This window comes from Aspergillus glaucus (genome assembly GCF_001890805.1).
Source record: "Aspergillus glaucus CBS 516.65 unplaced genomic scaffold ASPGLscaffold_17, whole genome shotgun sequence".
NCBI classification, from domain to species: Eukaryota; Fungi; Ascomycota; class Eurotiomycetes; order Eurotiales; family Aspergillaceae; genus Aspergillus; species Aspergillus glaucus.
Genome location: NW_019170469.1, coordinates 269,405 through 294,453, shown reverse-complemented (window position 1 = coordinate 294,453; position 25,049 = coordinate 269,405). Strand labels below are relative to the sequence as shown.

Below are 25,049 nucleotides of genomic sequence, written 5' to 3'. Positions count from 1 at the left end.
TGGAACAATATCGTTCCACTATACAGGACACGTACTGCCCCTCCCCCTTTCCTACTACGTATCGCTCAGTCCTAACGATTCAACCAGCGTCGAAACCGAATACGGCAAATTTGGCGCTACAAACATCCAACCCCTGGCTGATGCCGGCGGTCAAGCTCCCTGCCATCGCACTGTGTATGGTTGCATGATTTATTTATGTTTGTGTTTTGTGTTTAATGCTGATGAGCACAGGTTCGATGCGCCGAAGGCTTATTGGGATGAGATTGTAGGTGTAGAGTTGGGTGAGGGTCTTGTAGCGGATATTAGATTCGATGGTTGAGCTGGAATCTAATATCCAAGGAGCTGTCAAGGTGTGGAAGTTAAGATTCTAGAAATCTATTGGAACCTGAGGCGAAAATATAGAAACAAGAAGATGTTATTCACACTACAACGCACGTTGCTCCAGGTTCTTTTTGGTTTGAAAAGCGAGGCGTGAGAAGAAAAAAGAATCACCCCCGGACCTTCCGATAACTAGGAGGACTCCAAGAGTGCTTCACCAACTTCCCAGCCCACACAGGAACCACAGATACCGCGCAAACAACCACAACTCGCCAGAGCCAGTCCACAGTTATCACATAGTGCAGGTCGAAATAGTCGCCCAGGAACGGGACACTAGCTGCGTAGACAAGAGCGGTACCGAGGAGACAGATGATCATGATGGGATGCCAGGTGGTAATGGAAATAGCGACCATGAGCAACTCGTTGAGCACAAGTGCTGTGAATGATACGCTAATGAGTCGTGGGCCGGAGATGGTGTCCAAGAGGATCTGCGAGAGGCCTTCGATAACGGCGCCTTGGTAGACTGAGATGAATACCCAGGTGAAAAACGAGCGGTAACTTAAGCTGCGGCCGGATTTCAGCTCTTTGTACAGTTCCGGGTAGAGGTTGGCCAGGTGCTCGTCTACGTCGCGATCGAAAACCAGTGAGAAAACCGGAGCGTTGGTGTAGATAGTGGCATAGCCGACCATAAGCCAATTAATGAAGAGACCTTTCGGGTCGAAACTGCTGGCAATGCTGTACATAGTCTGACATGCACTGATAACGAGACCACGGTGCATGATAAACTGTGCTAACTTCGCTGACCGCTTGTAAGAGTTGCGTCCATGCCAGACGAGAAGTTTCGTCAGGTGATGGAACTGGGTAATACTGAAGTCTGCTGCAAGCGACGCCTGACGACCTTCTTTACCAACAATACCAATACCGACATCGGCTGCTTGGATCATGGACACATCGTTACCACCATCGCCAATGCAGCACACCCGTTTCTTGGTGTGTTGGCGAATCAAATCCGCAACCTCCGCCTTTTGGGTCGGCGAACACCGACAGGCGACGACAGCTGGAAGCAGGACTGCCAGGGAGATGAATTGTGACCTATACTGGCCCAGCATCAATGATAGCGACTCGCCATCTATGAGCAAGCAGCAATCGGTCTTGTTGCGAATAAAGTCCAGGGCTTCTTGGGCAGCTGACGGATCAGTGACTTTGGCGACGGTATGGATGTATTGTCCTCTTGCAACCAGTTTCGCAGAAATAGCCACACAGCGTGCAGTCTCAACCTTGTCTCCTGTCAACATCCAGATCTTCACGCCTGCATTGCGGAGAAGCTCGAGGGACGGCTTCACGTCTTTCTGCAACCGGTCCTCCACACCTGTCACTCCGAGAAGTTCCAGATCCCGTTCCAAATGCTCATTGACAACCTTGGCCATTCCCGCATCACGGCCCTGCAAAGCAAGCGATGCCTGCTTATACTTCGCCGTAAACTCTTGGTATTGCTGCATAGAAAGCCGCCTTCTGCCAACAACCAGCGTCCGCAGACCCTCTCGGGCCATGTTGGCGGTCTCCTCATCGAGCCAGTCATTTGCCGCGACGATCGAAGTCATAACAGTATCAGCACCCTTCTGGTAGAACCATATCTCACTGTTGTCCGTTGGAGATTCCAGTATCCCGCCATGCTCAAATTGGACAATGATGCCCATGCGCTTGCTATCCGACGTAAACGGGAAGATGTCCAGAATGCGCACACGCACCACAACTTTTCCATTTTCGGTAGATTCAAGTACTATCGACTGCCGGTCGCGGTAGGCTAGCTTGAGTCCTACCTCTTCCGTGTACCGAACAATGGCGATCTCGTCGGGCGATGAGGCCTGATAGCTTGTAACCTTTACACCATCCTCTTCATCCGTAGTCGGCGTGACATTGTGACAGAGAGCAAGCGCCAGGACAAGGTCTCTAACACGGGAGCCAATCTCTCTCCTTGTACGGGGGGCAGTTCCAGCTCCTGCCTGAGCGCCAAAGACGGTGGAGGGAGTGACCAATGCGTTTCCGGCAAAGCTTTGATGAATATACGAGGAAACTTCATCCATGGCATCATTTGCGTACGAGACCGTCCCAACATGAATTTTCTTCAATTCCATTTCTAAATGACGTTAGAAGCTTGTCAGGTAACCTAGAGGGGTGATACTAACCATTTTGGGTCAAAGTCCCTGTCTTGTCCGAAAGAAGATACTCTATCCTGCCAAGGTCTTCGGGAATCGTACTTGTCCTGACGACAGTGTCCGGGATGTCCTTGTCTCGTTCGATGAAACGACCGTACACGGACTTGGCCATATCCAAATTGACACGCAAACTCATAGGAATGATGGTCGAGAAGAGAATCAGATAGATCATAATCGCCACATACCACTCCTTATCATTGGTCGGCTGAAATCCTTTCAATGCGACTAGGATAACCGAAAGCGCAAAAGTCAGGATGCAGAGGATCTTGGTCAGACTGTTGATTTCATATTCTAACAATCCAACCTTCGACCGAGAGGGAGACGTGGAGAGGGCAGCTCGCGTCTGTGAGCCTGTATAGATGATGGCGGCATAGGTAGTGGTGTTTGATGCGAGAACAGTGTTGGCCCACGCGGTGTTGTCAATATTCAACGGTGCAGAATTGTTCTGTGGATCTTCTCCTTCGTCCTCTCTCCCGTTTTGCGACTTGTCAACGTGCGCATCATAGAATCCGGAAGGTGGCTCCAATTCAATGGCACCAACAAATTCATTGACTCTCTGGTCTGGGGCACTCGCGGTAATCTTGAGCCTAGGAAGCTCACCGAACGGTAGACTCTGGGACAACGCAGAAGGCAAACGCAATTTCCAGTCCGTTTCACCATCCAACTGATCAGTCCGAATAAACGTGTCAGCAGCAGCCGAGTTCTTCTCATTTGGTGTGGCAGTAGAGCTGGGTGCTGGATCCGTAGGCGCTGACGGTCCTTGATCCGAATCAATAAGGTCGGCGGGGGTCTCGGTAACGGGTTCTTGCTGCGTGATGGTAGCGTCGGCAGAAATGCTTTTTAGGATGACAACATCCGCGGGCAGACGTTGATTCTTGCGGACCTTCAAAACATCGCCGACCTTTAGATCCCGAGACTTCTTCGTAACCTCCAGCACGTGCTCGTTCGTCCTCCTTGTAGATTCGTCAAGTGCCAGAATGGTAAATTCCTCAGAGTTCGCCTCAGCGTCCCTCCTGCGACGGCCAATATCATCCAACGCCTCCTTTCCTAGAGATATTGAAACCACAAAAGCCAACGGTGCGATATATGACGACATGTAACCGATTCGAAGTACAGGAATGATCTGCGAGAGAGCGACCAATAGGAAGTAGATGTTGAAAAAGAAGGAAAACTCGTTGTAAAGAGTACGGGGCAGGAAACTCCATGGTGTGTACTTCGCGTTCGACACGATGTTCGGAGGGTATTTCGATCTTTGCGCTTGCCCAACCAGCACATCTCGTGGCGGCTGTGATTCTGTCGTAACGGGTGCATTTCTGGACGAACGATTGAATATGGCACCAAATCCGGGGAATCGTAACCGGAATCCCCTTTTCGATGTCGGTCCTTGGTTGCTTAACGAATGAGTGGATATGCGCCGGTCTTCGAGCAACGGCGCATCATCATCAGTCAAATTATGGGAGCTCGCCTGCGATCTCCGCATCCTGCCACCATCTTGGTCCTCCAGCAGACCGTTTGTGTCCTCTTCTGATTCCCTGCGCTTCATCCCGGAGACGCTGCGCCTCAGTCGATTTCCAACGCCGGCACGTAACTTTCTCAATGCAATCCCAGGGCCGTATCCTCTTTGGCCAGTTGAGCCATCCCTTGAAAGTCGTGGAGGTCGGTGACTTGGAGCGGTATCCGGGTCGAGTTCCTCGAGGTCCAGGTCGTCATCGGAGCCGGAGTCGCTAGGGATGCTGGCGCTGTCGTGCGGGTGCACATAATCGGGTGACGAAGACATCATGCAGATATAAAGCGGTGAAGCCTCACTGGTTGCTCTCACATGAAGAGAAGTGATGCGTGGACTCCTACAGCGCAGAACCAAATGTCATGACAAGCTGTAGTTGGGGAGTTCTTAGGGAGCCATTGTTCTTCCTCGAGTTTGAGAGGCTGCGTCAGCGGAACGATTAGTGTGGAGTCGCCGTGAGAGGCGTCGTAATATAATAAAAGACAGGCCCGCCGTCTGGATGGGTGAAAGTGTCGTTTAGCTATTCCTTCTTTAGGTCTTAGGGAGATCGTCCACTTTCTGGCAGCCTAACAGCGGGCGGTGGGCTGGTGGGTCACATGATAACAGCCACACTGCGCCACATACAGTAGTATAGCATGATGTCATTGTTTGGGTCGTCAAGTACACTTAAGTTAACCACTACAGTACTCTGTATTCTGTTCAATCAAGCAGAGGATGCATTCAATGTGGCCATGGCCGGAGATTACAGGTCTCAGGAAATGCAGCTACTTATTTGATCTGATACCTCTGGCGGGAAAATACTCTGTGACTGCTTCTAGAGCCCTAATACAGATATTGGATGCGATTCGAAGACTAGACTCAGGCATCAGAAATTTGGAAATGGATCTTGAAGCTAGTAATGAGTTGTGAGGCATAAATATGGAAGCCTCGGATATCGATTGTCCACCAAGTTCAATTTGACATGCGGATATATATATCCACCTCACATAGCGAAGCACTACTCTGTACATATCTATAGAGATACGGTTTGTACAACACAATGGTACCACAAATGATGTTCAATCCTATCTTATTAAGTAAAAACATACACAGTGCTCTTACGACTAAGGATAGGACAGCAACGAAGGACTCAACTGTCAGCCAATGTTAAGTTTTATACGCGTGGGCAGCAGCCCTGTTAGCTGGATATCTGTGATACAGACACAGCATTGCCACATCAGACACACAATGCTAGATAGTGCTACATAGCTCAACCACAAAGATTGGCTTGTTATGATAGTTCCAGGCGAGATCTTGCTAATTATTCAAGGGCTGGAATCCGGTACATCGGAGAGATCACACGGCATTTGTCTGTAAAACCCAAGGTGAAACCTAAATAGACCCTTGCCATAGCCAATGAATGCCAATACGCCAATAACACGCCTACATTCTGCATTTTCGCCATGTTTTTCGGTATTCAAATCGGCATACTGGAGCACGTGATACCGCTCAAAAAGGGATAGGTGTCACTTTCCGCCGGAAATGTGGTAAATCCGGCCCGATGACGGCGCATCATCCACCGGCCATGAGGCTCGCCGCAGCGGGTTCCGGCGTTAACGTCTGCACCACTCGACAGCTCAGGAACGCTGCCCCTCATGACTCCTGGCTTCTCTTGTTCTCTGTGATGCATTTGTTCACTTGCGCTCTTTAATGTTGTCGTGATTTTGGCGTGTTTGTGATTTCAAAAGTTGTTTTCCGCCATCATTGGCCCTAGGCTGCCCGAGCGTTCCTCGGAGACGTGCTAGGTTTGCCTTTTGTTTTTCTTCCTTTTTAATAACACAGAAAGATGTCACAGACCATGGCATCTTCAGACGCGACGTCTTCATGGAATCCGGCGATGCTACCAGAACATCATGAAACTCCGGCGGCGACTGATTCGCGTGACTTAACAACGAACCCGAGTGTTGACACGACCGAACCCGTTCCTCCCCCCGTTTTCTCCGAACCAGTCGATGATGACATTGCATTTCTCGGAGGTGGTGCTGTAGAAGAACCCAGCGCTCCAACCGATGTACAACAACAAGACGCGTCGTTGGACGGAATTGAATCAAGCCGCACTTTGGATGCTGAAGTTTCCTCGGAGCCCAACAAGTCGCCGGAAGACACCGTACCCGATGAGACAACGACCCCAGTAACCGGTGCTGATAATGCAGAGATAACTCAAGCTGTTGCGGAAACCCTGGCTAAGGAAGACGGCAAGGATATTTTCAACGAGCCTGAACAGCACGTTGAACAAGATCCCTTCTCGCTTCCCGTGTCCGCGGATCAAACTGCCGATCTGGCTGTCCAGGAGCAAACACAGTCTTACGAAAGCCATGATAGCGTACCGCAAGCCGTGGATTTTGCAAACCACGAGCCAGTGGCTACCAATGGTGAAGTGAACAACACTACTGGTAACTTCTGGGACAATGTCGAAGACGACTGCGGGGACAATTTCTTCGATCAACTGAAGACGCAAACAAAGCCTATCTATATGCCACCAGAGCCTGATACTAGATTCGAAGAGGGTGTTCCCTTGCTATCTCCTCAATCCCCCGCTTTTGAGACTCCAGCTTTTGAGCCTCCAGCTGAGACCCGAGCTGAGCCCCCGGCCGAGACCCCGGCTGAACCGACAACTGAACCGATTGCGGAACCGAAAGCCGAGCCGACAACAACAGGTGACACTCAGATTGACAAGATATTCGACGGCGATGAGGATGAAGGAGAAGACTTCTTCAGTCAGGTTCAGAAGCCGGAACCAAAGCAAGAAGCTCCGCCGCATCTCACGCGCAAGAGCACCTCGGAGGTGATGGATTCTGTTGGCGAACCCTTGGATTCCCCCATCGACGAGGCTACACAGCAGTTTAACGAAATGTTGTTGGCGCCAGCATCGGACAACCAAGTGGAGAAGGCTTCTTCGGAGGAGGATTTGGCTGCAAGATGGCAGGCTGAACTTTCAGATAACGAGGAACCTTTGGAGGAGGATCTTGCTGCGCGATGGGAAGCAGCATTGGATGATGACGACGATGATCTCCTTATGGATGAGGCAGCTGGGGATTCGACCACTAGCCAGGAACAGAATCTCCCGAACGTCAACGGAGGTAACAGATACGCTCCTCAGACTGGCTTCAATGAGCCACAGGCCTTTGAAGCCCCGAGCGTGCCATCAACCACTTCATACACACCTCATCAACCATCAACCTCCGACCTTCTCCAGGGTGTCGCTCCACCCAACCCGCCTCCTGCTTCCTCGTATTTCGCACCACAGCCGCCGCCAAAGCCTGAAGTGAACAGGGCAGAGAGTTTTGCAGAGCGCTCAAAGCAAGGCTACAAGTCTCCGTATGACCTTCCGGAAGGTTTGGCGCGTCCTCGGAGGCCCGCTAAGCCGGTTATCACTGCTGGCCCCGTGGCTCCCCCTGGCTCTATTGCTCCCCCAACAAGCATCCCGCCAGCTGGGAGCATGCCACCACCTCCAATGGGTGCTTCTCCGCCACCACCAGCAGCTGCCCCAGGCCCGAAGAACTTTTTCGAAGAGCTTCCCATGCCCCCGCCGCGGCCTAAATCTCGACCTGCAAGTTCAGGAAGATACACACCTAACCCTAGCGCGGCACCGCCGACCGTTCCGGCTGCAAGCTATCCACCTCCACCTCCACCAGCGAACCCTTATGCCAGCATCCCTCCTAATGCGAGCGCGACAACAACCGCTCCGGCTGCGGTTTCCCAACCACCACCACCGGCGAATCCTTACGCTAACATTCCTGCTGGCGCTCCAGCTGGAATCTCGCACCCACCACCACCACCGGCGACCCCTTACACTAACATCCCTCCTAATCCTCAACCGCCGAGTGAACCCCAGGAACAACCGCAGCTACAGGCGCAGCCACCGCTGCAGTCTCCTGAACGATTGGAGCCTTACATGAACACACTGGCTCCAACTCCTCCAGCTCCTCCTAGCGTTTCGTCAAGGTATTCCCCCAAGCCACCTGGTTTGCAGACGGGAACGAAGCCTCCGCCATCGCCAAGATACTCACCTGCTCCGCCACCGGCTTCTGGTCCTGCACGCAATAATCGCTACTCTGCGCAACCGACCAGTGCTCCTGCACCTGGACTGTCTCTTCCATTCCAACCGCGCACGTCGAGTCCTTTGGCTTATCATGAGAAAGTTTCATACCAACCGGAACAGCCTGCGAGACGGCCGTCTCTGGAGCCATCGGCGAGCCTTTCTCCACCCAATCGTTTCCAGCCACGACCAAGTCTCGAACAGAGCCCTCCCCGTATCTCTGAACCGTCGGGCGATGTAGTCGAACCTGAGGTTGCGCAGGCCGAACCGCGAAATGTGACTTCGCCGACGAATCAGCAGCAATTGTCTCCGCCTAGGAACATGTACGCTCCGCCGTCATATGTCAATGACTTTGCGAGTCGCTTGCCACCCATGAGTACCGGGCCTCCGGCTCCGTCATTCCCAGTGATTGAGACACCGGATGCGGGCGGGTCCCAGTTCGTTCCTCCCCGCAGGTCTCAAACACAATCTCCTAGCCAGCAATTGTCAAGCCCTAAGTTGTCAGTACCTTCCATCGACCCTCTTCAGCGGCCTGCCTCTGTGCACGGATCCGGATCTCCAACGAAAGCTGTTAGTCCCTATGCACCTGCTCAAGTATCAGCCACTAGTCGCGTTACTTCTGAGCCCCTCAATTTCATTCCACCCAGCGATGGACAAGAGCTTGACCCCCTTCAGCGATGGAAGGGAGCGCCAATTGTCACTTTTGGTTTCGGTGGTTCAGTCACGTCGTGTTTCCCGAAGCACATTCCCCGTTACAGCGCTGGACAAGCTGCGCCTATGATTAAGTCCTGTCCAGGTGAGGTGAAGGTATGCCAGCTCAACGACTGGATATCGCCTGCGGAGGGCATTGTGGCGCATCCGGGACCGCTCAAGAGCAAGTCGAAGAAGAAGGACGTTATAAACTGGCTGTCGAGCAAAATCGCAGCATTTGAGAACGAAGGACTTTCGGATGGCGACGGACTGCAACCAGATTCGCATAAGCGGCACGAGGAGAAAATCATTTTGTGGAAGATCATTAGGGTACTGGTCGAGAAGGATGGCCTCTTCGATGGTTCGCCAGACGTCCAAAAATCGCTGCGCGATGTCATCTTCCCACAACTTCAGAACGCTGAAGCTGATCTGACGTATGGAAACGGTTATACGGCTCAAAATAACTTCCCATCGCTGAACGCACCATCACAACCTGACGCAATCGATTCGCGGTCGATAGACACCCTTCGGGACAACCTCATTCTTGGGGAACGCGAAAAAGCGGTGTGGGGTGCAGTGGATAATCGACTATGGGGCCATGCTATGATTATTGCGTCCACTATGGAGAAGTCTGTGTGGAAACAAGTCGTGCAGGAATTCGTTAGGAGAGAAGTAAAGTCTTCCACAAGCAATACCGAATCGCTCGCTGCGGCCTATGAGATCTTTGCTGGAAACTTCGAGGAGTGTGTCGATGAACTCGTTCCGCCGTCAGCCAGGGCTGGCTTGCAGATGATCAGCACTGTTGATGGACAGGGGTCATCTAAGAGTGCTCTCGATGGCTTGGATAGCTGGAAGGATACTTTGGGTATGGTGATAAGCAACCGCAGTCCTGACGACTACCAGGCGTTAATTTCTCTTGGCCGACTACTGCTGAGCTACGGACGTGTGGAGGCTGCGCATATCTGCATGATATTCTCACGTGCCGCGGTATTCAGCGGTCCTGATGACCCGCAGGCGAGCATTGTTCTTCTGGGAGCTGATCATCAACATTTCCCATATTCGTTTGTACATGATGAAGATGCTATTCTCCTCACGGAAGTGTACGAGTTTGCAACATCCATTCTTGCGACTGCGCCTCAGCCCCCATTGCCGCATTTGATGGGCTTCAAGCTCCACTATGCTTGGACACTCGCAGATCGCGGCCGCAAGTCGGAAGCTCAGCAGTACTGCGATGCGATTGCTGGTGTTTTGAAGGCAAGCACAAAACCTTCTGGTTACTATCACCCGCACTTGTTCTCTTCTATGGATGACTTGTCCTCGGTTTTGAGGCAGACGACTAGCGATGGAGGCTCCTGGATCTCGAGACCAAGCATGGAGAAGGTTTCTGGGTCGATGTGGGCCAGGTTCAACAGCTTCGTTTCGGGAGAGGATAGCGATGCAGCATCTACTGGCTCTGGAAAGGCCGCTGATGCGGACGTGGGTCCTTTTGCCAGGGTCCATGGAACGCCTACCGTCAGCCGTTCGCCTTCCATGTCGGACTTGTACGGCGGGTACCCTGCACCTGCAACCGGGGCACAACCCATACCTGGAAATCCCGCCTCGCGGTACCACCCGACTAGCCAGTATGCGCCGAACTCGTCGCCTGAGCAGTTCCGTGGAAGATCGTCTATGGACTCTCAAAGGTCCTCTGGTGGTTTGGGATTCTCATTCGGACGCCGTGGTTCCCAGGAGCCTGCTACCCCGACTGAGAACAACTATTACCCCGGAGGATCTTCATTCAACTCCCCTCTGGCTGGTTACCAGTCCACTCCGCCCCAGACGTCTTACATGCCTCTTGCGCCTGTCGAGGAAGACCTGCCTTCGCAACCACAGCCACCTCAGCCGGTCATGCAGTCGCCAGCGGTGAATGGATCGCCTTACCAACCATCAATGTATACTCCTGACGCTTATACACACCCATTTGGAGACCAGGGGGCGCCAAGCCAGCCACAGCCAGAGAGCTATGGCTATATGCCGCCCACCACCGGCTACGGTCCTCCTGTGGAAGAAGCCGGTTCAACATCAGCACAATACCAGGAAGAATATGTCGAAGAGGAGAGGCCCAAGAAGTCGATGATGGATGACGACGATGACGACCTTGCAGCCCGCTCGGCCGCTATGGCAAAGGCTGAGAGGGAGAAGCAGGATCAGGAAGCGAATGAGGCGTTTAGGAGAGCAGCAGAAGAAGATGGTAAGCCTCCTTTCTACTCTGGTAATTTGAATACTGTGCTAACCCCCTACAGCCAAGAAGGCTGCACCGCCGAAGAAAGGATGGTTCGGAGGTTGGTTCGGCGGAGGATCCAAGAAAGAAGAGAGCACCAACCCCAACAAACCCATCCGCGCGAAACTTGGAGAACAAAGCTCATTCTACTACGACACCGAGCTCAAAAAATGGGTCAACAAAAAAGACCCCAACTCCGCAACCCCCTCCGCAGCCACACCACCACCCCCCAGAGCCGGCCCTGCCAGCAGGACTGGCAGCACAGCCAGCCTGCCCCCAACAGCTACACCTCCAATGGCCAGCGCAGCAAGCCGACCTTCATCGTCTGCAGGCGCATTCGCACCATCACCGATGTCCGGACCACCAATGTCTGGAAGTCCGGCACCACCGTCTGGATTGGGCGCACCACCTCCATTGCCCCGATCGGTATCTACGGGTGCTGCCGCGCCAACCCCGCCTGGAAGTTCGGGGGGTTTGGCACCACCGTCTAGACCTTCGACTTCTTTGAGCAATGCCAGCTCGATCGATGATTTGTTGGGTGCGCCTACTGCGCGCAAGGGGCCTGCTGGGAAGGGGAAGAAGAAGGGGCGGTATGTTGATGTGATGGCCCAGTAGTTGTATACTTGATCCCTTTTCCTTGTTCTTTTTCGTTGCAGTGCCATGCATGCCTTGTCACAGACGGGCTTTGTTTTGCTTACTTGCTTTACCGCATATGTTGATACTCGCTGCATTGCCACCCTGTCTATTCTTATGAGTTTTGGAGACGACTTTACCCTCATGTTACTTCCCCTTCTGCGTTGCCTCAGCACATCCAGGCACTGTTGCTACTACGGCTTGTTTTGTTTTCCTCGTTCTATGCCAGACTTGATTTGACTTGACTTGCCTTGTTTTATTATTACTTAATAATTGTTCCTATAATTCGCTTCGCTACGTCCTTTGCTTGCTTATGGGACTATGCTATGATAATGCAATCATGTACATCGTGCCGTGACATAATAAAATAATGCCGTTCTCGACTGGATTAGGTGGAATATGAATTGATATAGTACTTCACGTTATATTAGTATCGATGTTGAAAGGGGAAGCATGGAGACTTACAGTCAAACACGAATCCTCCCCATTCCAACTTCCCGGTAAATAGACATATAGCACCAAAGCCGTCTCGTTGATAAAACCTGCCCACGTTAGCCCTCCCTTCCTCTAATCATCTTTGTAACAGGGGACAGACGTACAAGCAACAACTTTCGGACTCAGCCTCCCCACACTCAACACCCTCCCCCAATCCCTCCCATCAATCCGCACCCTCGCCCACCCCTCCTCCCCATCCCCATCCTTACCAAGTCTTCTCATCCGCTCACTAGGCAACTCCTGCATCTCGCTCTGCGATAACTGCGCCGGATCCAGCGCGGGGTTCACCAGATCTGTCCAGACGCTGGAGATTCGGAGGGAGTCACTTGCGATGGCGAGTTTTAGGGAGCCGTGCATGTTTGCGGAGAGTTCGAGTTTGGGACTTGCGGTGTTGCTGTTGGGGGCGGTTGTTGTGGGGACTGCTGATGATGGCGGGGGTTGGGTTGGATTGTTTGTGGTTGTGTTGGAAGTGGTTGTTGTAGAGGGCGTTTTTGTGTCGATGGTGGCTAGTTTTGTGAATCGTTCGGAGATACTCTTTAAGTGTATCAGGCTGGGTAGGATAATATGGACGTCTGGATCGCGGCATCGAGGTTCATGCAATCCCTCAACGGCAGATTCATGAAGAACCTTCACAGGAACTTCTTGCGATATCACCGTCTCTCGTTCCCTAGGCCCCGTCCCCGTCCCTCCCCCTCCTCTCCCAAACCCCTCATCAGGAAACAAACCCTCATCCTCCTCATTCCCAACACCAATAGCATTCGACCCCGTCGTCCAACTCGACGACAGAATCGTCAACGCAAGCAACGGAACACTCCCCTTCTTCGTAAGCCGTATCTGCGCGGAATTCGCACCATTCGCGGACCGTAGTGCGCGGTGTAGAGCTCCGATGGGCACTTCGAGGTTTATGATGCCGGAGTTTGATTCGAGGGTGTAGGTGGTTGGTTCGAAGATGGCGTCCTACACTTATCAGCTTGTATTCGGATTGCGTTTTCGAAACCTTTGCTTTGGGGGAGAGGTGAGGGAAAGGAACGGGGGAGGGACGCACGACTGGTAACTGGGCCCAGACTTGTGTTCCTTGGTCGGGGATTATGGTGAAGCGGACGATGGAGTCTTCGAGACGGAGCCAGCAGACTTTGCCGAGGGAGGTTAGGGAGGCTGTTAGTTCTGGGCACTTGTTAGCTGCTTGCGTTGGGTACTGTGGTGTGGGGGGTGGTGTAGTGAAAGCCCAAAGACTGGATTGAGACGTACTGGTAAAGGTTTGGATGTTGGTTAATTGTGTTTTGAAGCGCATTTTTATTCTTTATTAGGATTATTGGGGTGTCTACCCCAAGGGTATTGGATATCGTGGTTGTCGCGTTGAGTCGCGTCATTAGCGATAGCGGTGGAGAATTGATAAGTTTCGGAACCAGAACTATGACAAGAGCCATGACAACATAACAGTCTATTCTTTCTATTGTTCTCTTCTCTATTTTTAACATGTCTATGCTTAACGCTACCAAGTAGCACCGGCCGGTAACTCCGGCTGAGCCTCCCCCATGGTCAACGCCGCGATCAACGCCGCCCCAACCCCCGACCCATCCTCCGAGACCTCAAAACTAATCGGATCCTGAATATCTTCCGGCCAATCCATGATATCCCGCATCGCCTGCGCAACTCTCAACCGGAACCGCGTGTAATAGTTAAACGTGGCCCCGTCGACGCCAACCACGCCGGTTTTGATATTCCGTTTCTTACAGATCGCCGCGATCCCGCAGGCGTATAGACGGGCGGAGCGTGTCCCGACGATTTCCACGAGGAAGCGGGTGATTCGGCGTTCGGGGACTGTGGATTCAACACCCAGGTGTTCCTTCAGGAGGCCCTTGACGCCCTCGCGCAGGTGTGAGTTGTCTTCTTCCACGTTGGAGAGGAAGGATGCTTCTAGGATATGAGGCGTGTTGAGCTTGGAGGCGTCTTGGTCCCTGAAGAGAGAGTGTGTGTTGTGGAGTTCTAGGAGGACTCGACGGACGATCTCGCCTAGGTACCGGCCTGCTACCATCTTTTCGTACAGCTGCTGGCCCTGGCGCGGAGAACACACGTCGATGTCCTTGTCGAAGCGGGTGCGGTGCAGGACCTTGCAGGAGTTGTCGAACGCACCGCATTCGGTGTTGATTACGACCTTGCTATCTGGGGGGAGTCCTGCGTGTTTGAGCTTGGGGACTGCGCTGCATACTTCCATGTAGGCTGAGTTGCAGCCTGTGCTGAAGATGCTGCCGATGCAGACTTTGGGATCGCGGTATGCGGTTGCGATCAGGGTTCCTGTTGTGTCGTTGACTAGCGCTACGATTTCGACGGGTACTTGCTAAGATAATGAGTCTTGCAATTCGCGATTACATGCAGACAAACAAACCTTTTTGTCCATTGACGCCGCCAGCTGCGCGACGATATCGTTGCCCTCCGCACCTGGACAATTATAGTCCTTGGTCCATCGTTGGAGGATGCCCTCTTTGATGGACGTTTGCAAAACGGGATACGAAAAGGTGAATGCCAACGGCAGCTTTTCATCCGGCGGGCAGTCGCTGTGATGCTCCTCGATGAACAAATGCACACATTCCGCGATAAAATCCCACAGTTCTATCACCGGCGCTGACCGCAAGTTCCCGGGCAGTTTGTATTTCCGCTGCGTGGCTGCGAAATCGCCCTTTGCCGCGGACAAACTGACCTCGCAAACGCGGAGGTTTGTGCCGCCGAGGTCGAGGGTTAGGAATTTCCCTCGTTCATGGCCCGTTGGGAAGTCGGTTACCCAGGTGATATTCATGGGCTAGTTGGTTAGATGGGTCCAAACAGATTTCCTTGTCTGCAAACAAAGTGGAGTGGGTGGGTACTAACAATATCGCCGCCTTCTTCTGTCAGGCCTGTTGTTGTTAGCAGGGAATCTTGGATGGTGTATTGTTGGCGGACCTCGTTCGAGTTCTTTGATAAAGTGGTCGGTAACGTGCTTCAGGTGGTCCTTGTCGGTGCCGAATTCCTCCTGGAGTTCGCTGAGTTTGGGCAGCAGGTCTTCGGGGACCTCGGCTGGGAGACTTGGGGGGTATGGGAACCTTTGAAATTGCATTGCGTTGTATACAAGTAGCTGTACGGAGTGCTCAATAGCCTACATGTGAGTATAGATCTAGTATACAAGTATCTGGTGTATCTGGTGTATCTGTCGATACCCGGTTGTCAACATGGCGTCATGTAGGAGCCAGTTCAGATCATAATGACCTGCATGGAATAACATTCCGTTGGCATTGAAATGTTCAGTTTCATATCCATCTTCTTGCGCTGTCAAAGGGTCCGTATCTTTCCGTCCGATCCGTGTGCCAGGCTGTACAAATATGCATCGGGCAGTACGGGATTCGGGCAGTAGGGAATAAGCATGACCTGTACCCTGTAGCACCACGTCTCACCAGATAAGCAGCCATATCTAGCCGGGTGCATTATTATGTCTCTGCTGTCTATGTTTCATCCTGTCTAAGTGTACATACTTGTAGGGACACTCCGTGGCCAAGGCTGTATACTGACAGCCCTCACCGCCCACCAGGTCAGCGCATCCACGTCTACTGCAGCTGCAGCTCCATCTTTAGTTCAAGCAATCAGAGTCGTTCACTTCTCAGCTCAGCTCCAGTCATTCTTTTTACCTGCATTATTTCGTTCCTTTTCGCCTTCTTGCCCCTCTTTTTTCCTCTTTTTCTCTTTCTATTCTCTCCTTCGTTGCCTCGCCTTGCCTCGCGGCTTCAGCCAGGAGAGGACTCCTTTTTCTCTATATCCGCTACATACTGTACGGGCAGCTTTACTTTAATCTTTGCTTCACTTTTATCTCTTTTCTTATTCTCCTAATATCCTATAATCCGCTCTCCTCGCGTCGGATCTCTGATCTCATATACTTCCGTTGTTCCAACTGTCTCTCCACTCCTTAACCGCCTCTCCCTTGACCAAATCCTCACGCGACAACGCGTCTCAGCATGCCCGTTCTTCTGCAGTACGATTCTATCCTCGATACTGTCACTCCTGCTCGACCTCCGTCTTCTCGATCCGATCCAATTGATCGATTTCTGTGATACCCAATACATCGATACACCGACCCCCGACTAAACAATTCCCCTGAGCTCTCTTCGGGGAAAGAGCTCCCTCTTTCGCCATGTCGTTTAATTCTCCTAGCCTCGGAAATCCTCCTTTACCTTTTCGTCCTCATCCGACCAAAATTTCCTCTGACAACTCGTCGCGTGCCTCTATCCGTCCGGTGCCGGCTTATGAACTCGACCCTCTTCTCCGAACTCTTTCTCCTGAAGCCACCCTACAGGCTCTCTCCTCTACCGATGCCGTGCCTAACAATGAGAAAGCCGCTCATGATATGCTCTCCCAAAGCATTTCGCAAGTCTCCCCGGCAGACCGCGCGCTGGGGATTCGCGCAGCGATCGCGGCAAAGAATCTAACCCTGTGGTATAAGGAAGTCCAGTCGTGGGAATGGCCGAAACGAGCCGATGCTCATCAGGGCAAAGCCTTTATTCCTCCCTCCCCTTCGACTGTCGCAGATTCAGGTGTTGAATATCTCGGAAGTCTCCCATCTGCCGTCGTCGAACAGCATGGAGCCCGCATCGAGGAGATTCGCGATGCAATGGATAACCTGGGAGTGGAGGAGTTGAAGGAACATGTTCTCAATGCCCACATTCCATCGCGGTCTCGGCCTTCGTCATCCGGTAGCACCATGTCCATCCCACCTCCCCTCAGTTATGTACAGCTCAGCGACTTCACCGCCGTTATCACCGCCACCATCCTACGCGCCCTGCCCACCCTGTCGCGTCTCAACACCTTGCTTTCGACCTGGGATGTCCGGTTGTTGGTCCTTCGTCAAATTCCTGGTCTCCTTCTCAGCCTTGGCCTCACCAGGGAAGCATTAGACGACGCGTTTCGCGCTCTCAAGTCGCGCGACCCCCCTAGCGAACATGATCCTCTCTATTCCCGATCGAATTTCCATGCAAAACAAGCGGAGCTGGGTGCGGCCGTGGCTGCAGCAGGTCGAAGAATGGACAACGTTTTAGACGCCCTTGAAGGACGCGAAGATTCGTTGCCAGAAAGCTGGATTGATGATCTCGAGACTATTGAGTCAGAATTCAGCACGTGGGTTGTGGAAGCTGAGAAGCGCTCAGCCGAAAATGAATGGTCGCGCGCCAATGCAGAACACCCCTGTCAACAATCCGACGATGCACCCCGTGTTTCAGAACCGGTCGTCAACACATCCGATTCGACGAGGCGCAACGCACGTTCCTTCCCCATGGAAACAATCACTGAAGAAGAAACCACCTCCGCGGCGCCGTCTGTCAACGAAGCCCTAGATAAGCCGGAGTCTGTCCAGTCGCAAGCGGATCCTACGCCTATTCCAGAGATTACAGAGCAACGTGCGACCCCGATTGAGCGTGACGCGACGCCTGTTCCTGAACCTGTTCGCGAAGAACCTACTTCTCCATTCCCCGATTTACAAAAGGAAACAACTCCGTCGCCCGAAACTGCGCAACCGGAACGACCGCGAACTGCGATTGATTCACCACAGCTTTCTCCGAAATCATCCCCCGTCCGTGACGCACAATTCCATAAATCTATCCCTCCATTCTCCCTCGAAGCCCCTCTACCTCGCGAACCGGAGCAGGTTTCAGACACACGAGCGAACGTCAGTGGTACAACACAAAAGTCTACACCAGACAATCAGACTCTTACTGGAGAGCCTATTTCGGACCAGGCCGAGCCTTCCAATGATTCGCCCAGCAAGACTGTTCCCGAGTCGCGTCCTGTCGCTATCGAAGATAAACCCGCGGCTCCGTCAAGTGCCGTGGCCGCTGATGATGCTCCAGTTCCCGCCTCCGCCCAGGAACAGCCCCCTACTGCCGTCAAACCCTCGCTGGAACCCTCACCGTGCTCGTTGCCCGAAATGGCAAAGGAAGCCACACTTCAGCCAAACGCATCCGAAGAAGACGGTCCTTCACCTCCTAAACAGCATCTGGAAAGCCCGATCAAACTTGGCCGGCAAGCAGGTGACAAGAACGGCAAGACTCGTCAGCGTGTCACATCGGACGCTTCCATGGGTTCTCTCTCCTCTTTTCCGTCTCTCATGTCAAGCCCAGATTTCCAGGAACCGCATGCTGAGTCGTCGAACGCAACCCCTCTGTTTCTCGATACTCCGCCGCACTTCCAGGACGTCTTCGGCCAGCCTGGCGTTGCACCTTCCAATAATGATCATACCTTGCGGGAAGACAGCCTACGTCGCTTCGATCAGAAAGTTTCTCCACGACCGCAGCATAACCGCGCAGTTAGTCTGCCGCTGCAGCGTTTCATCAACGAACGATTGGACATGAACTACGAGAACGGAGCTGGCATGGAGGACAGCCCTAGCATGGGTAGAAGGCCATCCGTTGCCTCCCATCCGGAGCAGCAGGAGCCCACGAACCGGGACGGCGCTTCCACTCCCACTGCTCGTTTCCGACAACTTGCATACCGGTCGGAGATGCCTCGTGATACGAAGACGAGGCCCACGCCGACCCGCTCAAAGACTGATGGTCCAGTCTCTGGGCCTCGGAACTCCCCTAGAAAGGTTCCGTTGAGGACCTCTGCCCAGCGATCACTGAATGCGCAGCCTTCTGCCCGCTTCGCTACCGCTCGTCTTAGCAAGGAGCTCAATAACCATGGAAGCCGTGAGAGTCTCGCAAGCCGTGGACGACCAGGGTCGAAACCCCAGTCAAGAGCGCACACCCCGGCAGATCTTGCTCCTCGCAAGTCCAATTCTGGATCGTCTACTCCATTGTCGAAGAAGAAGGACTATCTCGACGAGAAGATCAGCACCATCTTGGATACCCTTCCCGGTCGCATTCAACTGCTGTCTGAAGCACAGGATGATGATGACATATTTTCTGTGACTTCTGCGGCGCCTGTGCCACCGAGGGGGAGATACCGGTCGTCGTCTTCAGCATCGCTCTACGGCGCACCTGCTCCATCTTTAACACTCACTCCTGCGCATACCCGTCGGAGACAATCTTTTGCACGCGGCCCAGAGGAAAGCTCCGTGAAGCTTTACCATCTGCATAAGAATGGAAAGTCGAAGCCAACCAAACTCTTTGTTCGCTCTGTGGGAGAGAGTGGCGAGCGGGTGATGGTACGAGTGGGAGGTGGATGGGCAGATCTCGGTGAATACCTGAGAGAATATGCTATCCATCATGGACGACGACATGTTTCTGAAACTCCTCGCGTCGAAGTTCAGGGACTCAAGTCTCATGAATCCACCCCTGGAAACAACATGCTCACGCCAGCTCCGAGCAACGGCCGGAGAACGCCTTCGCGCCCTCGATCCGTCATTAGCAACCGACCTTCCTCATCGCTCGCTGTCCGCAAAACCCGGCGGGCGTCCAACGTGTCTGATGCGACGGATTTCCGAACTCCCAGCTTCGGTGAGCCCACGAACCCATCACACTCACCAATGTCTACTCGACGACACTCCGTGTCTTCGAACAATTCCGTTGGCACGATCTCCTTTGCAAGTGAGGCCCATTACGGCTCATCAGCCCACTCACCCGCAACCACCATCGCCGCTGGCAGCTCCCGCTCAACCCCACTGGGTCTTGCCGGACCCAAGCCACGATCTCGTCAGAAGTCAATGAGCCCTGAGAGCGAAGCATGGGTCGAAGATGTTCTAGGTCAAGCACGGCGGAGCTCTTTAAGGCCGAAGGGCATGCCCCCTGCAGACAGGGAGACGACACCCGATGTGCCGCCAGTCCCGGCTTTGCCAAAGGTTCGCAGTGTCAGTGATATGGGATCTGCTGGTAATAGCAGACGAGTCATGCTCCGGGGACTTGACAGTCGTCGGAATTCCAGGCAGGGATAGCCTGCATTCCTATTCGTTTTTGAATCTTTCTGTTTGAGTTTTTTGTTTGGTTTTTGTTATTTGCAACTGGGTTGGCGTTTTTCATTATGGGTGTTTGTGTCAGGTTCACAGCCGATAAAAGTATTTGATATGGCATGAGCGAGCACGGCGGACTGGTTTTCTTTTCTTTCTCTTCTGATCAACAGCATTATTTTCAGCGAGCATTGCAGCATTGCGTTGCATCAGCACCAGCCATTTTCATTCTTCTATTCTTCGGAGCTTTATTTTACATTTTTGCATTGGGTTCTCGTACCCTTGGATGGCATTTTGGTTTTGTTCTTTTTTACTGTTGTGTTTGATTTTAGTTAGGTAGACAGATAGATACCCTCGATTTGGCTTCGATTGTGATTGCAATATATGGATTATTGTTTTACTCTTCTTCTTCTTTCCTCTTCTTTCCTCTGTTTGTATGTATTGGGATGGGGATACTTGGGGACTTAAGGTGGATGTGTCTGGAACCGTGTTTTGCATTGGCCGTCACCATCACCGTGCTTGGAAGGAAGTGACTGCATTGAGCACTTGGTGACATGGCCTGAGCATCTCAGAATAAGCAACAATCAGGATGGCTACTCTATATAGCTACGCATCTGCCAGCAATAGATAAACATCAACATGATAAACTTGCAACACCATTCAAACCAATCACCACCCCCCAGCCACGTAGCCCTCACAACCACCAGCTCAACCATCCCTATCAATCGCACTCCCGCTATCCCCAGAACCGGCCGGTGAGTAGGTCAAGTTCCGATTCACTGAGTTCACTTGGTGCCTCGACTGCCATTCTAAGTAAGTCATCTTTACTGCGTGTTTAGACAGCGTTGATATCCTGTCTCTCTATTTCCGGGTCCGGAAAGTCGAGGGTCTGCCGCCATTCGGTGTCCGTTAGCGAGGGGTTTGTGAGTGCTTTTTGTTAAAGGACTGGGATCTGGGGGGTTAGGGTGGCTTGATCGTCGGTGTTTTGGGTTATTCGGGTGAAGGTTGGGAGGAGGATGTCCATGACTTTTATTTGGTAGATGTTGGGGGAGATGGATTGCTTGTGTTTCTAGATGGTGATGGTGAATGAATGGCCTAAGGTGAGGGTTACCGTCATGTGACGTCTTTGTTTGATCTATATAAAAGGGATCTCCAGGCTTTCACTTTGCACTTCTTATTTTCTGCGGCGGTTTACTTTTGTCAAACTCTCCAGCCTCCATGCTATACTTACGACGCTATATTTTATAGATTCCGTATAGGGATCGCCTTTGCCAGTTGAGAAAAACCTCGTCCACCCTGTATGTCGTCATATACCGGCAAACAGTCCTACAGCCTTTTGCAAATTGAGGACACCACTGTGTCGTTGCTATCGATGAAGTATAGCTGAGAGATTTCGGAATGAGGTCTACAAATCCTGGCGGACGACAGTGAGGTCGAGAATGAGAAGCTGTCAGTGTACCTTCTATGCCTCAAGCACAACATCTTAATCCTACTCTGAGACACACCAACACCTTTTAGATATAACGGAAATGTCTTCCAGCCGAACCTTTTGATAAGGGTGGAAAGCCCCGATGGCCAGTGAATGTCAAGTGTGGCACAGAGTGCCTGATAGACCTGGCTCAAATGTCCCGGGGAAGATGCCGTAGTAAGTCTGTCTCGTTTATACTTCTGCTTCTTGCTCTAATATCATTCCAGAGCCCCAACCTGTGCCTACCATACTCGTCATAACCAACCAGCCCGGATCGAGCAGATGGAGAGCGGCGAGTAGGAAGATCTTCGAATCCGTTGCAGGAATGTTTCCGGAAATGTCGGTCGAGATCATCCACGAAGGCGAGTTGCATCTCACGGGGTATTGCTCACTTCTGCAGGAATTCTCTCGGCCAGTTTACGTGTGTGATTGCTAAGATACATATATTGACATGCCGTACCAACCGGTTCTATCCTACAAGACAAATCATGGAGTTTCATCCACGAAACCCGGGATGGGTCTTTTGTGATGAGGTTTTTGAAGACATCAATAAGCTAAAGGTTTTGGTCGAGTCCTCTTGAATCTGAATCCGGAAATATACTGCAACTTAGGCTTGTTATGAGAGAAGGGTTCGATATCAGCAAGTTGACACGCAGCACCCAGTTGATCCTATCCTTAGGACACTTGGGGTTTTCGAGCAGCGGCATATTCTTATTTTATTCCGGTTGCCCTTTGAATTGGGCTGACACTCCAAACAGCAGCTATCCAAGCGTCCCTCATTTGTGATAAAATGCATATCCAGCGCAATAAGTATTTACAGACCCTAGCGGAGGTAAACTTCTACATGAAGTGTTACCGCACGAGGTACGAATTCATGATCAACCAACGGGGGCTGATGGCAATTAAAAAGGACTTCGCAACGACGACCTGCTTCTATTAGCCATGCTCGCATCCTCCAGAAGTTACGAAAGAACTAACGTACCTGGATGCCATGTCAAATGTGTTGGTTCGTGACTTGCTGTCGTGGTTGATCCGGCCCAAAATACAACACATCCCATCCTCGCAACCAATGGAAGGGTACCAGTACAGTCATCAGATGGACACAATACCCATGGTAAGACAAAGGGGGAATTACAACTACACACGTTTGCCTTCCGATTTACACTTGTTGTGGAAGTAAGGAGATCAGTTAAATTTCGCGCCCATTATTACAGAACTTGAGACTCAGACACTGTCTGGCCAAAAAGCTCGTTTGGTTTGCGTACTGTCGATATGTTTCGGCGCTAAACCAAGACCCGGTAGACAGGGCTAGCTTTATTGCAATGTTTGATCATGGAGGCATCCTCATCCTACCAAAATTGCATGGAAGAGGAGTCATACTGGCAATTTACCTTGCCTGTGTCGTTTTACTTGGTATATCTGGATACATTTACTATCCGATTCATGGACCAGTTTTGTTATGTCCCTACGCCTTTACAACTGAACCTATCCTATCCACCAATTAGCGCTTTGACCAAACCGGTCTTCCATTCTCTCCTTACCCTCTATCTACTTCACAGCCATGTCATCTTGCATGAAATGTGGTGCTTCCTTCCCACAACATTGTGTCACTATTTAGGTTGCTCTCTATCACCAACCTATAGATGATGATGATGATGACCATGAGCCTACTCAGTGGCTTTTCTTGTGGCACTATGGGATCACTATTGAATGTATCCTTGCTCAATTCATTCAACACTGTCATACAGCGTTTGGCCAGGCACCTCAACACATCCATGACATTGATGTGATCATTGGTGACCTGTAGCGAGCGAATCTGCTGGAGCCAGAGACCAAAAAAACCCGGAAATCGCGAATTTGGGACGGGCACTTGACAGGCGTGACCAATTCCCGCCGTGGCTATAGTTACGAGACGCCAGTTCCGCAGGAATATTTCGGAATATAAGTTAAAATAACAGATGAATATCTTGGTTAGGCCTTCTACTGTCTTACATCGTTTCTAATTTTCGGCATAACCACACCCTTCCACACATGGCTGATACTGAGACTCCAACGGGCGATAGACGCCGGAATCCGGCTGTTTGATGCCGAAGCGCCGGATATACACGCCAGAGAAAGAAGTTTCCTTTCCTAGACCTACGAAACGCAATAACCAGCGTCGAATACTTTCTCGATACCGATCGGACTGAACGGCACAGCCTACTCCCAGCGCTAAATGGAGAACCTCCATCACAAAGAGGACAAAGTTGGCCCATGTCCGAGACTTGAGGCTTGCAAGACTACTTTGCGTGTTTGCAAACAGCAACATCTTACACATACGTCAACGCAATAAGTTGGTTCTATCCGCAACATGCGGACGGGTCATGTGCGAGGAAGTGAGACTGTCGCGGTAATCTGTCATATTGTCACATCGTATCATGATGCTGAAAAAATGAAGATTATCGTTGGCGGAAAGTCAAGTGTCCAGCATTTACCACTGAGACTAACAAGGATACCCTGAGCTAATTGGAGGTGCGCTACATCGGGCTATTTTTAGCCCAGTCGCTACTGGGAATCTTGCCAGGCATGCGGACTTAATTGCCTGTGCTAAACAAAACCGGCGATATTTTCTCGCGTCCAGTATTCATTGTCATTTTACAGTTTTGGTGTCTCGCAGCCCTCCAAAGATACCTCCGAGGGCCCCAAGGGTTAATGGACTTCAAGAAATTGACAAATGCGATAAAAAAAAAAAAAAAAAAAAAAATTAAAAAAACGCGGGCTTTGCTCTAACTTGGAGCAGATTGCGTTGCATTTGCACGTTTCTTGAGAGCAATCGTCCTGCTTACCAGCAGATACTGGCCAGTCCTCGCCAACCATCGCTATATTATGCAATGTACAATTCCCGTACATTGTTCCCGACGTTTTGTACGGGGAACGAAGGACCCGTTCATTCTCTTTGGCAGTAAAGAGGCATACCCACGCTCCATTTTCCATAACTAAAACTCCACTTGAAATACAACAAGCCATACGCCAGCGTGATGAGACATGGGACCGGAGGATTCAACGTCGACTGCGAGTATCCCCACAACCACTTTGGGGTGTTTGTCAGACTTGTATATTCCCAGTTCATCCCGGTTTGCTCTTAAGATAAACTGGTCTTACCCCATTCCCCTAACTAATAAGCATACTCACCCTTGAAGACGGAGCCTTGTATGAAGGCAATCCAAGCAATCCACAGATATTGTGGATATTCAGGGACTTGTACAGATACTTCGCAAGCGACTTTCGGACATGGGATCCGGCTCATGTCGAGCCCTATCGATGTCTGCTGCGGATTACGTGGGAAGTGTCTGAGATCGACAACAAACCCAGATGTAATGACAAGCCTGGAACACGTGCTCTCAAAGCCATTAATACCACCACCGCAGTGTGGTTGTCAGATTTTCCAAGGAAAGTTTTACACTCTGGAGAGACACATGGGGTATGAAATCTTTAAAAGATTAATGCGAAG

The 25,049-nt window shown here is 51.6% G+C and overlaps 5 protein-coding genes across 5 annotated transcripts; 3 read left to right on the top strand and 2 right to left on the bottom strand.

Annotated features, from left to right (window-relative positions):
- Window positions 1–403: 403 nt before the first annotated feature.
- On the bottom strand, window positions 404–4,395 carry ASPGLDRAFT_597937 (aminophospholipid-translocating P4-type ATPase NEO1). The gene is made up of 2 exons (XM_022548398.1): window positions 2,505–4,395; window positions 404–2,455 (listed from the first exon to the last, which is right to left on the bottom strand). The coding sequence occupies exons 1-2, from the start codon at window positions 4,312–4,314 to the stop codon at window positions 489–491; spliced, it is 3,777 nt and encodes a 1,258-aa protein (XP_022398553.1). The 5' UTR covers window positions 4,315–4,395; the 3' UTR covers window positions 404–488.
- A 1,468-nt stretch (window positions 4,396–5,863) lies between these two features.
- sec16 (COPII coat assembly protein SEC16) lies at window positions 5,864–11,681 on the top strand (the record flags this gene model as incomplete). Its single annotated transcript, XM_022543687.1, has 2 exons — window positions 5,864–11,036; window positions 11,089–11,681. The coding sequence occupies 2 exons, from the start codon at window positions 5,864–5,866 to the stop codon at window positions 11,679–11,681; spliced, it is 5,766 nt and encodes a 1,921-aa protein (XP_022398552.1).
- Window positions 11,682–12,087: 406 nt separating this feature from the next.
- ASPGLDRAFT_68288 (uncharacterized protein) lies at window positions 12,088–15,285 on the bottom strand (the record flags this gene model as incomplete). Its single annotated transcript, XM_022549242.1, has 8 exons — window positions 12,088–12,114; window positions 12,165–12,241; window positions 12,299–13,151; window positions 13,240–13,358; window positions 13,701–14,532; window positions 14,581–14,991; window positions 15,060–15,085; window positions 15,132–15,285. 8 exons carry the CDS (start codon window positions 15,283–15,285, stop codon window positions 12,088–12,090), a joined length of 2,499 nt encoding a protein of 832 aa, XP_022398551.1.
- Window positions 15,286–16,350: 1,065 nt separating this feature from the next.
- On the top strand, window positions 16,351–20,479 carry ASPGLDRAFT_75974 (GAS2 domain protein; the record flags this gene model as incomplete). Its single annotated transcript, XM_022549831.1, has 2 exons — window positions 16,351–18,615; window positions 18,820–20,479. 2 exons carry the CDS (start codon window positions 16,351–16,353, stop codon window positions 20,077–20,079), a joined length of 3,525 nt encoding a protein of 1,174 aa, XP_022398549.1. The 3' UTR covers window positions 20,080–20,479.
- ASPGLDRAFT_597264 (uncharacterized protein) lies at window positions 19,973–20,453 on the top strand. Its single transcript, XM_022548391.1, has 2 exons — window positions 19,973–19,979; window positions 20,105–20,453. The coding sequence occupies exon 2, from the start codon at window positions 20,214–20,216 to the stop codon at window positions 20,415–20,417; it is 204 nt and encodes a 67-aa protein (XP_022398550.1). The 5' UTR covers window positions 19,973–19,979; window positions 20,105–20,213; the 3' UTR covers window positions 20,418–20,453.
- Window positions 20,480–25,049: the final 4,570 nt, after the last annotated feature.

Coding starts and splice junctions, on each gene's coding strand:
- ASPGLDRAFT_597937 (XM_022548398.1), bottom strand. CDS start 4,314: ATGATGTCTTCGTCACCCGATTATGTGCACCCGCACGACAGCGCCAGC. Junction 2,456..2,504: donor AGGGACTTTGACCCAAAATG/GTTAGTATCACC, acceptor AACGTCATTTAG/AAATGGAATTGAAGAAAATT.
- ASPGLDRAFT_597264 (XM_022548391.1), top strand. CDS start 20,214: ATGAGCGAGCACGGCGGACTGGTTTTCTTTTCTTTCTCTTCTGATCAA.